The 14445-nt window shown below is 44.4% G+C and overlaps 1 protein-coding gene across 1 annotated transcript; it reads left to right on the top strand.

Moving 5' to 3' along the window:
• Positions 1 to 2692: 2692 nt before the first annotated feature.
• On the top strand, positions 2693 to 4398 carry LOC136514753 (uncharacterized). Its single transcript, XM_066508467.1, has 3 exons — positions 2693 to 2790; positions 3017 to 3286; positions 3390 to 4398. The coding sequence occupies exons 1-3, from the start codon at positions 2713 to 2715 to the stop codon at positions 3486 to 3488; spliced, it is 447 nt and encodes a 148-aa protein (XP_066364564.1). The 5' UTR covers positions 2693 to 2712; the 3' UTR covers positions 3489 to 4398.
• The last annotated feature ends 10047 nt before the right edge of the window (positions 4399 to 14445 follow it).

The following is a 14445-nucleotide window of genomic DNA, read 5'->3' on the forward strand; positions in this document are numbered from 1 at the left end:
CTAATACATAAACTCAATCTTGCTAGGCCACATGCCAACAAAAACATGCAAATACTGTTTTATAGTTTAATTTGTTTGGGTGCGTGTTTTGTTGAGTTGTGATCCAAATTCAGTTATATACAAGATAAAGGCTAACTTCTGACGAAGCAAAGCGATGCCCGTCGCCGGGAGGCTTGGGCCAAAGCGAGGTACGGATCGTCACCTATTAGGGTTTCCATCTTTTTATATACCTCCTGTGAACCACCGTTTTGGGACAAGTCAAAAAGTTGTAAATCCCCGACGTTTGATCTGTTGTTCTTCATCGTTTATATTACCTATCATTTGTAACATGTTTCTCATGTGCTACATCCCTACCGATACAGACTATTTAAACTATACATAAACAGACTGTGTATGACAACATGTATGAATGGAATTTGTTCTAGTTTAACTCTAGGCACGTACAAGCAGGTTGAGATCCTAATCATCCAAGCTTCTTGTTCTACTCTCTGCCTTGTCAACGCCGAAACGCTGCCACAAGCAAAATTTCCATCGCCCAAAACTACAACGCGCCCATGAGCGAGCATACCGCGTCGCACTCCCGCCCAGGGCACCAAAAATTCAGTCCCACGCGCGTACCCGTCTAGATAAGGTCCGACCCACACTCTCGGCGCCCTCCCCATCCCACACTCCTACCGCCCTCCCCCTCCCACACTCCTACCACTGCCCCCTCCCATCCCTCCCAGTGTCACCGCCCCCTCCCCTCCCTGCCGCCGCCGCCCACACTCCCTCCGTCGCCCCCTCCCCTCCCTCCTGGCACCGCCGCCCACACTTCTCCTTCCCTAGCTCCCGCCTGGATAAGAAGAAACCCTAGCGGCGCCCTCCCCCTGCCACACTCCTGCGCCCACACTCCCGGCGCCGCCGCCCCCTCCCTTCCCTACCGGCGCCAACTCGACCAGACTCCTCCAAATCCGTTTGGTACGTACACTTCTTTTTCTTGAATCAGTTTGTTCATCTTGCTCCCTGCGAAGTGAGAAAAAATGAAGTCCACATGAGATAGATTCTTGATTGATTTCTGTTGATAGAGGCTGGATTAGTTTTTTATTCCAAAAATAGGTTTGAATCCTCGGGTAGCTGGGTAAGCAAAAGGGTGAACTAGAGATGTTTAAATCTGATTTCCTCGCTCACAATTTTTTCAAGGGTCCCCACGTGTGAGGAGCCAATCATCTGTTCGCTCTGTCGTGCATCAACACTAACTGGATTGAGGAGAGGAACAAGTGACACCACACTGTACACTAGGGACCTTGCTGATCAGATTCGAGGACAATTGAAGAAGGCACTGCTTCCCTCTCCCACGAACTGCAAACCTTTCCGATTGAATAGCAGTAAGTATCAGTTGACTAATGCATTTTGATTGAATAGCAGTAGTGTTTTAGACATTGGCTAGAATGCACTTGTTTGTTAAGCTGCATACTCAATCCTTAATTTGGCAGAAAAGAATCTTACTGCTATTTCAAATTTTTTAGTTGGTATGTGACAAATTATTTCTATTTGCCTATTTGTTCTGTGACTATTATTTGTGTCAGATTGTTGTGACATTGAAACATATTTTATTTTTAAAACAGAACAAGAATAATGGTAGACCGTGAATGGATGTATAGTGGTTGGTCTCGTGGGCAGCCTCCTTCTCATGAGTGGATTGAAAACACAAATAAGTTTCTAGACCACGCATTCTCTATGTTGAGTCTGGTTGAAAATGACACCATTAAGTGCCCGTGTGCCTTTTGTCGAAACTATGCTAGGCATAAAAGGTTTGATGTAGAGATGCACTTGTGTAAACATGGGTTTAGAGATGACTACAAAATATGGACATCACATGGAGAGAGTCATGTTAAAGTTGGAAGTGATGAGAGTTCTGAGGAAGCTGATCGCATGGATGATATGTTAGTTGACCTAGGTGTTAACCATGGACCTACAAGTGACGATGAGCTCACACCCTCAGCCTAGGCCTTTTATAGGATGGTTGCTAGTGCTGATCAACTGGTCCATGAAAACACAACACACTCATCTCTTTCTGCCGTGGCACGTTTGCTAGCTTTAAAATCACAGTACAATATGTCAATTGCACACTTTGAAGCAAACTTAGAGCTAATCAACGAACTGCTGCCTCCAGAATCTAAGGTTCCCAAGGACTTTTACCAGTCAAAGAAATTATTGGAGGATCTAGGTATGTCATATGTAAAAATTGATGTATGCTATAACAACTGCATGCTTTACTACAAGGACAATAAAAATAAAGACAAGTGTGATGTTTGTGGTACCTCATGCTATGAGGAAGGCCAAAGTAGAGTCCCACGTAAAGTCTTGCGATACCTTCCCATCACAGATAGACTACAAAGATTGTATGCACATGAAAGGATAGCAAAGCTGATGCAGTCTCACAAGCAGTCTAGATCTAGTAAGATCTTGCACCCATGTGATGGGGAAGCATGGAAACAGTTTGACAAAGACTTCCCAGATTTTGGTTGTGACCCTAGGAATGTGCGCCTTGCTGTGGCAACAGATGGTTTTTTTTGGAGACACAACAACTCCTGGTATAAGAATTCCTTGTGTCTTGCCTAATTAAACCATTGGCCTCTACAAAGTTTTCCCTTGCATAATTTGATGTTTCTGTTCTTGTAGAAACATGCTTTCGGTCCCCAGAAGAGTGGCACTTCAAATACATACGCTATAATGAAAACGGGATTCAAAACTATAGACAACACTGGAAGGGCTGGTCCCATCCCCAGCCAGAAAGCGCAAAAACGCTTGGTATGCTTTGCATTATTTACTTGATTATCTCCAATGTAAATGTCCTTGTCAGTAGCAACTAATCAGTTTAATTCTTAGAAAATATCATACAAATGTAGTAGTTCGATCATATAATGCTTATTTGATTATGTGCACATGGGCATTGTTAGAGTATATACTCATTCCTACAACATAAAATTCACAATCTGCTTATTTTTCATATGTCATGATTTTTTGCTTATTTTAGGATGACTACAGACAACTAGTTTCATATGAGAATTCACAAGAATTGGATGGAAAGGCGCTGCACATTGTAGGAAACGGGATGAAGCATGGGCGTGTTCCAATAGGCGATGGTGCTGTGGACAAGGCAATTGTTCTAATACATAGTAAATCAGTAGGTTTTAAGCCAATCAATCCTACTGATTATGATAGGGTGCTCAAAGAAAATGAGCAGCTAAAAGAGACTAATGGGATACTCTTTGAAGAAAATAGTGTTAATCGTGCGTTGATCATGGTAATATTTTTTTCATTGCTTCTAGCAAATAACATGTTCTGATTTGGGTAATGCTCCTATGCATGCATCTGAATGTAATACTCATGTGCCTTTTTAATTACAGACAATGTATTCTGATTTTGGAAGAGAACCACCTGCAGAGCTGTTGCGGCGTCTAGAAAGTATTGATGCGCGTCGTCAACATGGTTACAAATTTTACTGAATGCTTGTACAATTAATGTTTTGTGTCTAGGAGGACATTTCATCTAGAGAATTAATATTGTTTGCTGCCAGAATGCCAATTTGAGTTGCAGCAGTGAAAAGGTGGCTTCTTGCTGATTAGTAATGGCAACCTTAGATTTAAGTTCATGGTAAGGTAGCCAAGATTAGTTTGACTTGTCTGATTCCCCTCAGTTTTGCTTGGCAAATACCCTTTAGTTCATTTGGTCAGCTCCTTAAGCATCAAGTACTGTATTCAAAGATCAAGTAAAACTATGCTCTGCTAGGTCCATCTTCATATTTCTTAACAGCTCATAGTACTGCTAGGTTGAGTTGACAAAAAGTAATCCTTCTGTTCTTCATATTATGGACTATGTAATCCTTCTAGTTGCTGCCCCTTTGCTTTCTTGGCTGGGTAGTAACTATGTAGGTGCACATGGTTTGCACATCATCATGGAGATTTTACTGATTTTGCAGACTGTTGCTTCCCCACATGGTTGCTCCCACTCAGTTGATGACAGGCGCAACGGTGAGAACATTGATGAAAGAGATGATGATGGAAACAACTTCCATGAAGACGATGAAGATGGTGATGGTGAAGATGGTGATGATTCCGACTCCGAAGGAAATGGTGATGGCGATCCTGACCAAGAAAGGGAGGCTGATGAGGAAGCCTTCGAAGGCGATCGTTGATGACAGTTGCATTGTCGACAGTGACCTGCAGAAAGCAAATTGATTTGGCATAGGACCAACTAATGCCAGCAACTCCTAGTACCTGCCGTGTCATGCTGACTTCTTTTGGTCTATTTTGGTACAGCTAACATATGATGTGTGGCTGAGCTTTTGCAAAGTCTTTTGTGAATGTGTGATGATGACATGTAGGCAAGATAAGATACTGCCATCTAGATTATATGTAGGCGGGATACATGTGCTGCTGACATGTTTGTCCCTATATAAAGTGGACAGTACGTACTGGTACTGAGTAAGTGGATGTTGGACATATGATTTGTATTGTTGTTGCTATCAGATTTGTGGCTACCAAAATATTGAGTTTGTTTGTATTAACTTGGCAGAGTAAGCTGTCAAGGAAATTAGAATTGTCTTGGCCAATGTATTCTGTTTTCCTTGGCTGATGAAGGCTACCAAGGAAATGTATTAACTTGGTTGTTTTGGACGGCTAAGCAAATAGTTTAAATCGGTGGATGCTGCTGCCAAAGAAAGAAATTTACTTGGCTGTTGTAAGCTGCCAAGGAAAGGTATTTTCTTAGGCTGTCCAAAGCCGCCAAGTAAAAAAAATTTCTTGGCTGTCGATGGTAGCCAAGCAAAGAATTTTTCTTGGCTGTCGAAGGCAGCCAAGGGAAAGAGTTTACTTGGCAGTCGAAGGCAGCCAACGAAAAGAGTTTACTTGGCAGTCGACGGCAGCCAAGCAAATAAATTTCCTTGGCGGATGTACCCTTTTTTGGCGCATTGAAAGTTTTATAGCGTCCTATTTACCTTGGCAGCCAAACAGCCAAGGAAACAATTCTTGGCAGTCAGCTGCCAAGGATATCGTTTTTCCTTGGCTCTCTAGGCTTGGCGGGCTTTGCTTGGCGGTCGGCCACCAAGAACAATTACCTTGGCAGTAAACCTATATTCCTTAGCGGTTTTAGGCTGCCAAGGCAATTCCTGATTCAGGTAGTGTACATCTATATTGTTTTCCCTGTCATCACCATCTTATTTTTTATATATATCTAAATTCCTTGGTAAAAATTTTATTATTTTGTACTATTAAACACCTTTGTTGTTACAAATAGGCTAACAATGACGCATAGCTTAATTAGTTGGCTTCATCATTCACAAAATCTACTAACTCGGTTTATTGGAGGCATTCATTTGGGTCGGGTGTGTGTAAAAACAATCAATGACATTAAAATAGGCCATAGGGTTAGTGTGATTTTGTTATTTGTGGTAGCATCACCAATCTAAAAAAAGAAATGTTTGATAATGGAATGCAAGAAGTGACGAGGAAGTCATGAGGAAGCCCACTTTTGTGAATGAATACACACAACAACCACGTCCCCTTCGTGAAGGATAGAAGTAAATAACCGCTTTTGTGAATGATAGGTCTCCTTTTGTGATGTAATTTGCACCAAAACTATGTTTGCGTCCTTACATTTTTTCGCAACCGGGCCGAAACCCGTTTTTCATTAAGAGGATAAGAGTTTCGAACCATACATCACCGACGTTGTTTTTGGCGAGGAGCCCCAAACACCGCCCAAGGGAAGGAACCTAGCTACTGGATTCTCTAGACGTTGTTACAATGCAGTTGAGTTTTGCGACCAGATGAACATGGTAACTAGAGGTGCAACTGGATGGTAAAGCTTTAGGCGGCGCTAACGGCACCGAGTGCACGCTGCTTCCTACCCGGAAAGAGCACCTGCATCGCCTCGCACTTGGAGGGCGACAGAGGTACTGGAACACCGACTGGAACTCATCAAAGGACGCTTCGTCAGGTATCACCGTCTCAATCTCGAATCCGAGCCGTTTCATCATCACCTACCTTGCCTGCGTCCTTACATCATTTCATAGTCAGAGTAATTCTTACGTACCAACAAGCTGAGGTTGGATGCTGGTGTAAAATAGGTTAGTGATGGAGTACATGGAGGTAGCACAAAAACTGTACGTGGATGCTATGGGTTAATACGATGATTCAACTAGATGTAATGCCTAGCTGCTTATGTTCATCTCTTGTTTATCTATCATCTGAATGAAATGAGTTTCCTTTTAAAGTTTCACTTGGTTTGGTGCACCGAATGTTTATATGCAATCACTTCATGGCGACAACAACCAAAATACATACCACTCTTACTAAAATACAGTTCACATTCCATTCCTTTCATGATTAATTAAAGAAATCAAAATACAGACCATTACACAAAGACCATAAATACAAACAACCACAAAAGTCTTAAGCAACACACAAATCTCATTTGGAATTGGCATAACCCCTTTCTCTTCGTTGCGCTGCACTTGTCTCCCCACTGCCACTTCATAAGTAGCAATAGCAACCGGCCAACCAACATCCCGAGTAACACCAGCTCGCATGCCATCCTGTCTTCTCTCTTCTCTCATCTTTCCACATTGTGAACCCTAATGCCACGCTTGTTCCTCAAGAAGGCCATATAGTCTCTCTTCCACAGATAGAAGCCACATCCAGTCTGTTCCTTATTCAAAACTGCAAAGTTAATCAATCAAAAAGCACAAAATTTGTAGCACCTTTACAAGAGCTCCACACACCTACCTTTTGATTTGGACAAGTGAACAAGATCCTGTTCGGGTTGTCATTGGTTTGGGATGTGAGATCCACCACCTTCCTCCATTCGTAGTCAGGGCACAATATGAGTGGAATGTTAGGCCTCCACCGCTACCCCAATGAAGAATTGGATGGGCTCAAAGCCACGGCTAGGAATCGAGCAAAGGGGTGGAGGGACCGGACAGAGTGACAAGAGAATGCGAAAGAGACAAATAAAAAGGAGAGTGCCTCGAATGACACCCGAACTGGCGGGAACCGACGCCCAAATTCCTGCCAAAATGATCTGGTACCCGATATCAGCGCTCCAGACGAAAGGGGTGTGGTTTGGACCAGGATGACACGGTAATAAACATAGTTTAGAGACAATAATATGCAATTTCAAAGTATCAGGACCTAGTTGAGAACTCAATACACGTTTAAGGACCGCTGGATACACCACACATGAGATATATTTCAATAGTGCATTTATTTGCTATCATAGATGCTAATATATTTCTACAAACTTGATCGTGGTGTTATACATGTTTGGCTTAGGATAAAACCGAAACGTTTTACAATTTGAAAGGACGGAGTATAGCAATCTTGAGAGGATCATGATTTTCTGTAGCATTTGTAGATGGATTATACATAACTAATCCTACATTACAAAGAGCTAGCGAACTGCCTCCGTGATTAAATAAAGAAATGTAAATGAATCTGACAAACGAACGAACGCGCGCGTAGGTGGAGAACAAATGTTACCCAACTACTTGTTTGAACTTTGAACGCCAGATTAATTAGATTATAGTACTTCAAGTAGGATCGGAGTACACATATACATATGCTGACCCTGAATACATAGCTTAGCCGGACTAATAACATGCATGCGCACAAATTAAACAATGCAACAACAAACAACAAACAACTAACAGATGAATTGACGGGGATCAGAGAAGAGAAGTTTGCTGCATTGGTGGTTGGGCGTGCACAATCGATCACATGGCCCATTGCCTCCGTCGCCATCACAGCGAGATGGAACTGACCTCTCTCTCCTGTCTCCTCTCCTGAACCAGGAAGAATGACTATGAACAGAAGAAAGGGACCAATATGATGCAAGAAGGAAACTTCCAATTGATACCTAGCTTCCTCCACAGAATATAATTAATACTCGCATATATGTAGCTCATTTATTTGATGACATCATAATTACATAATAAGCTAGTTATTAACTGCAGTCAATAAGTCTCTGTTATTGGCTTATTGCTTATATACCATTAATTAATTTCGTTTTGGCATGCAATGGTAGGACGTACGACCTGCTTGCATTTCTAGGGGTAGGTTAGTTGTGATCGTATCTTTGAGCTTGAACTTATTGGTTGCTGCTGCACATTGCACATTTGCAGACAAGTAGAGATGCGCCATCACAGAAAGAAAAGCTGCAGCTTCTACCACATCCATTCTGGAATCCATAGTGTTGACAATCAAAATTGTTCATTTTGTGAAGTTGTCAAAATGTGGAACGGGCTTCACCATTGTGTTCCCCTCGTTGAGACGGTCAAAAAACATATATGAAACGTCTAATTCGGAGTCCGAATGAAGGAGTTATACCCCGGAAAGATACTCCGTTGTCGGGAGTTCCGACCCAAGTCGGGATTTCCGACTGTCGGAAGTTTCGACAGGTGTCAGGACTTTCGGAAAGCCTGAAGAAATCAGCTCGGGTGTCTGGGGTTATCCCCATTCCGACAAACCTAACAAAAAACCATGTTCGGATCTAGTCTTTTGGATTCCCATCCGAAAAACTCGTGGGGAACTTGAAAAATATGGTTTGAAGAGGTTTCCTATTGGAATAAGACCACCCTCCTCTCTATATATGAGAGGATCATTGCCGATTGAGTTTCCATCTATCCAATCGACAAACAAATCAATCTACTACCTCTACTCCAACACTTTTACTCTCTTCTCCAACGCCCATGTTGTTCATCTCTTGATCCGATGACCAAGGATGGTGCCCTAGGCTTGCCGGCCGACCTAGGGCAACCCGACGACGTCCTGTCTTTGCTAGTTTGCCTGAAAACTAATCGGTTCTTTGTTACGCAAGCACGTTGGTTATCCTTTGATGGTTTGCTTGTAAACCTCTCCGTTCTTCACCATGAAAGCGTGACATCCTCGCTGTGTTCTTCGGTCCGTAGCGGCCCGGGCAGCAAGGCCCTGTTGGTGTGTGATTTGGATCACTTCTGACATCAACACACTTTTTGACGACTCCACTGGGGATGATTGGTCCAGCTATCTCTTATAGCTGATCTCTCTGATCTAGCCTTTGATGAATACAGGCCCGATCTTCCGAGAGGTAGCCGGTAAGTTCGATTTGTGGAGATCTCGACGTTGGCGATCCGGCTTCAAATCAGACACGATTCGAACCCTGCAACCGTTACACCACTGCTCCGTTGGTTATCAACCAAGCACAACTTGATTGACCTCGCCAAGAAGGCTTTTCCTGCAAGCGAATCGAAGAGCACAAGCAAGAAGGTAAAACACGCAATCTGAAATTGCAAATATGAATGACGCGAATATGAATAGAGGGTTCAAGAACTCGGTTCCAAAGGACTAATCGACATAGTGGAGGAGATCAAGAACGGGGGCCCTGGATCACTGTAAAAGGATTTGTCACCACAGTTACAATGAACGATTCAGTTTCTCGAGGGAAAACTAAACTCTCAACAAAACCCCATTGTGTAGCAGCGGCGGCGGCTGTGTTTATAGTCTAAGACTCGACCTAGGGTTGGGGACGGCCAGGGGTTGGGCGCCCACAACTTGGGCTTAAGGCCCAACACGATACATGGCCAAGTTGGCCCAAATAGGTGACGCAGCACCTTGCCGTGGTCACACAGAATGATCCACGGACCTTCTGGAGCTGGGACCAGATCCAAAACGACGGCATCGTCGTCCCCTTTCCAACGCATCCAAGAACGGCCCGTTTCGATGTCGTATGAGGAAGTTATGACCGAAACAGTAACGACGTGTCTGCTGAATCCGAGGACGACGTGGCAGCTGAGTTGGAAACGAATTACAACTTGGGGAAGACCATGGCGTCGGTGTGTCCAGCGTGGCGATGTCCTCATCATCCTCCCCTTCTCGAATTGGAGTCGTCCTCGACTCCATCTTGGCGATGTCCTCATTATCCCCTCCTTGTAGAATTGGAGTCGTCCTCGACTCCATCCCATCATCAGCGAACTCCTGCAAAAGGTTAGTGACAGCAGGCAATGCACCAGACATAAAAGGTTGACAAAACATAGTATAATATGGTGCATCAGGATTATCACATAACTCAGCAGTAGCAGGAGTTGTAGCAAGAAAAGCACCTCATTTTAACTTAATCCCATTATTTTTAGCAATGTCTGTTGGAGGTTTATTTTTGATTTCATTAGCATGTTTAATAATATCCGTAGGAGACAAAGGCAGCAATGTAATTTTCTTGTCCTTATGTATGATAGTGTATGTATTAGTTCTACCATGGTGTAAGGCATCATTATCAAATTCCCATGGGCGACCTAACAAAATGGAATAAGCTTGCATAGGGACAACATCAAAATCAGCAGTATCATGATAAGAGCCTGTGAAAAAGCTAATGCGTGCTGATTTAGTTACCTTAGTCTTACCACTATTATTGAACCATTGAAGTTTATATGGATATAAATGTTGTCGTGTGGTCAAGCCAAGCTTGTCAACCAAATCTAAACTCACCAAGTTGTTGCAACTCCCGCTATCAATGATAGTGAGAACACGACAACCCTGCACAATGAGATACATGTGGAATAAATTGTGGCGTTGGATCTTCATCTCTTCTTCATGACCCACACGTGTACTCAACACACGCTGCACAAGAAGGCTAGGGTAGTCCGCGGCAGCAGCCACAGAGTCAATGGTGATGGCCTCCTTGTCATGATCGCCCTCGATGGGATCTGCATCAATGTTAGCAGCAAGGGCTAAATCATCTTCAACATCACTAGCACTTACATTTCCATCCTCGGTAGCAATGAAAGCGCGACGACTGGGGCATTCCTTCATGACATGTCCCATGCCTTTGCATCGGTGGCAAATGATTTTAGAGCTAGACGAGGAGGAGCTAGTAGAAGCACCTGGAGTGCCACCTTTCTTCAGCTGTGGAAACTGCACATTAGACAATTTACTTACCCCGGAAGAAAATGGAGGTGTAGATGGCTGTGGTGCAACAGGAAGCTTGGGCGTCTCTGGCTCGGAACGCTACTGAAAATTCCTCCCATTGTTAGACCTGAGAGGCTGGTGTTGTTTGCGTCCCTGTACTTCTCGTTCGGCCTTAATAGCAAGATGATACAATTGGGAAAAATTGCGTCATTCTTTGTAATCAAGTATGTTCTGTATATCATGGTTTAAACCACCAAAAAATCTAGCACTAGCATCATCATCATCTTCATTTATACCACAACGTGCTAAACCAATAAGCAATTCTTGATAGTATGCTTCTACTCCTTTATCACCTTGTTTTAAAGTTTGTAGTTTCAAACGTAAATCACGTTGGTAATAAGGAGGAACAAAACGAGATTTCATACGTTGCTTTAAAACATTCCAAGTTTGAGGCACAGCAGCAGCATTATTGGCATTGCAAAGATCACTCCACCAGAACAAAGCAAAATTAGTAAACTCACTGGTAGCAAGTCGAACTCTATGCTCAGCAGGAACATTATGAGAATCAAATTTTTGTTGAACAGCAAGCTCCCAATCTAAATATGCCTCTGGATCAACATTACCAGCAAAAGGTGGTAGACTAAATTTAATTTTAGCAAAAGGATCATTATTACCATGATTATTACCTGCCATACCGCGACGATTGAAGTTGAGGCGGCGACGGGCACCACCGTCAGCATACGCATCTTCATCACCAGCATCTTCATCATCAGCACGATAAGGTGGAGGGCGTTGCTCAAGCTGTTCAATGCGGGTGACCAGATTGTTCACGTTGCGCGTCAGCTCGGTCATAAGATTGCGTTGTTCAGTCATGAACGTTGCAAGCTCGCCCTTGGACACGCACTCATTGAAGTCCGTCGGAGTTCCTGCCATGGTTAGAAGATAGAAAAAGACAACACCAAAGTATTATCCCTATCAACTAAAAGGAAACAAGTGGTGGTGGTGAAAGTGGAATGCAAAATCACAAGCGGCTTACCACCGTCTTGCCTGTATTCTTACCAACGCCAAACAGGAGCAAAACCAAAGTGGCGAAGCAATCTGTTGTTGAGCGTGGGTAACAGTTGCAAGATGCGGCGGCGGCAGTTAGGGCAAAGCGTCCCTAAACTCTAACACCGATCACAGCAGTAGGTATTCGCCTGATGATGTAAGGAGGGCTGCGATGCAGGCAAAATAAGAGCGGCTGGCAACCTATCTAGGGTTTGCGCGGCGGCGAGAAGTGACACAAGGCGGCTAGCGGGGCAAGTCGAGTAATGTGGTGGCTTCGACTTGTTGTTTGGGAACGGTGGATGGGATAGCGGCGGAAAACAAAATCACAGCAACGGGCGATTGAACTACGACCACGAACACAATCCTAAACCAGCAACAAGACTCGACCACGGACACAAACTCAACAACACGAATCTGAAACGAAATTGCAAAGGCACAAAGGGCGATAGGACAGCGGAAATTGAAATATTTTTGGGCTTTTTGTGGACTCTAGGTAATGAACAAATATGAATCTAAGGCAAACGAGATTATACCTCACGGTAAACCTGAAATATCTGATACCAATTGATGAATACAGGCCCGATCTTCCGAGAGGTAGCCGGTAAGTTCGATTTGTGGAGATCTCGACGTTGGCGATCTGGCTTCAAATCAGACACGATTCGAACCCTGCAACTGTTACACCACTGCTCCGTTGGTTATCAACCAAGCACAACTTGATTGACCTCGCCAAGAAGGCTTTTCCTGCAAGTGAATCGAAGAGCACAAGCAAGAAGGTAAAACACGCAATCTAAAATTGCAAATATGAATGACGCGAATATGAATAGAGGGTTCAAGAACTCGGTTCCAAAGGAATAATCGACACAGTGGAGGAGATCAAGAACGGGGGCCCTGGATCACTGTAAAAGGATTTGTCACCACAGTTACAATGAATGATTCAGTTTCTCGAGGGAAAACTAAACTCTAAATAAAACCCCATTGTGTAGCAGCGGCGGCGGCTGTGTTTATAGTCTAAGACTCGACCTAGGGTTGGGGACGGCCAGGGGTTGGGCGCCCACAACTTGGGCTTAAGGCCCAACACGATACATGGCCAAGTTGGCCCAAATAGGTGACGCAGCACCTTGCCGTGGTCACACAGAATGATCCACGGACCTTCTGGAGCTGGGACCAGATCCAAAACGACGGCATCGTCGTCCCCTTTCCAACGCATCCAAGAACGGCCCGTTTCGATGTCGTATGAGGAAGTTATGACTGAAACAGTAACGACGTGTCTGCTGAATCCGAGGACGACGTGGCAGCTGAGTTGGAAACGAATTACAACTTGGGGAAGACCATGGCGTCGGTGTGTCCAGCGTGGCGATGTCCTCATCAGCCTTACTTCACGTTGATCTATCTTCTTGAGCTCGTCATTACCGTTGCATCTGGCCCAAAAGGCCGATCACATCTGATTTTGACCCCTTGTGATCTTGTTTGCTATTTTGCAACGTGTTGCGCTTTCTATTGGAAAATTCAGCAAGGTGGTCAAGTTCTAAATCATGGAGTACCAAGGCGTTTGAAGGGACCGTGACGCCTAAGAGGGGGGGTGAATTAGGCAACTTAAAAAATCTAACTCAAAACTATAGCCTCTTTTTCTAACCCTAGCAAAACCTATGCAATAGATAAACTATCTAGATGTGCAACTATGGTTTTGCTAGTGTGTTGCTATCTCTACCGCAATCGTAGTAAAGTAAACAATGTAAATACAGAAGCTAAAGAGCAAGGTAGAGATATGCAAACTCCCATCGACGACTCCGGTATTTTTACCGAGGTATCGAGAAGCGCGCAAGCTTCCCCCTAGTCCTCATTGGAGCCCCTCGCAAGGAATCCCTCACAAGGGCCAAGCTCCCGGTCGAGTAACTCCGTGGATAGCCTCGGGCCTTCCCCACGCGCAAGTAGGTCTCCGATGTGCCTCTCGGCAAGCCTCTCCCAGATGCTCCCCGCCGTCTTCACTATCAAGCTTCCGGCCGAAACGCCGCGGGACTTGTTCCCTCCGGTACACGGTGGCGGCCACACCACAAACGCGGTTGGTGTGATCTCGCAAGACTTCAAGCCCCTCCGATGTACAACACTTGTGCTCGCAAGCATGGGGTGGCAAGAGGTATGTAAACCTCACTAAACACTAGGCATACACCTAGAGCAAGCGTATAAGCGGTGGTCTAATCAACCTAAGTACTTCGCAAAGCACTTATGCTAATCACCTAATAAAACACTAAGCACTATGCATGTGGAGATCACTAAAATGGTGTATCAACACCCTTGGTATGTTTCCTCAGTTCCACACTCTTCAAATGGCCAGTTGGGGGTTGTATTTATAAGCCCCACTGAGAAAGTAGCCGTTGGGGTCGAACTCCCGCAAATCTGCTACTGACCGGACGCGTCCGGTCATCCCAACCGTTGCAGCCGCGAACCACCGATCGGACGCTGCCAGCGTCCAGTCGCCTGCCAC

This window comes from Miscanthus floridulus, chromosome 17 (genome assembly GCF_019320115.1).
Source record: "Miscanthus floridulus cultivar M001 chromosome 17, ASM1932011v1, whole genome shotgun sequence".
Taxonomy (NCBI): domain Eukaryota; kingdom Viridiplantae; phylum Streptophyta; class Magnoliopsida; order Poales; family Poaceae; genus Miscanthus; species Miscanthus floridulus.

Excerpts from the sequence above, each read along its gene's own strand:
- LOC136514753 (XM_066508467.1), top strand. The coding sequence starts at position 2,713 with ATGAAAACGGGATTCAAAACTATAGACAACACTGGAAGGGCTGGTCCC. Across the intron at positions 2,791-3,016 it reads AGAAAGCGCAAAAACGCTTG|GATGACTACAGACAACTAGT; the intron begins GTATGCTTTGCA and ends TGCTTATTTTAG. Across the intron at positions 3,287-3,389 it reads TTAATCGTGCGTTGATCATG|ACAATGTATTCTGATTTTGG; the intron begins GTAATATTTTTT and ends TTTTAATTACAG.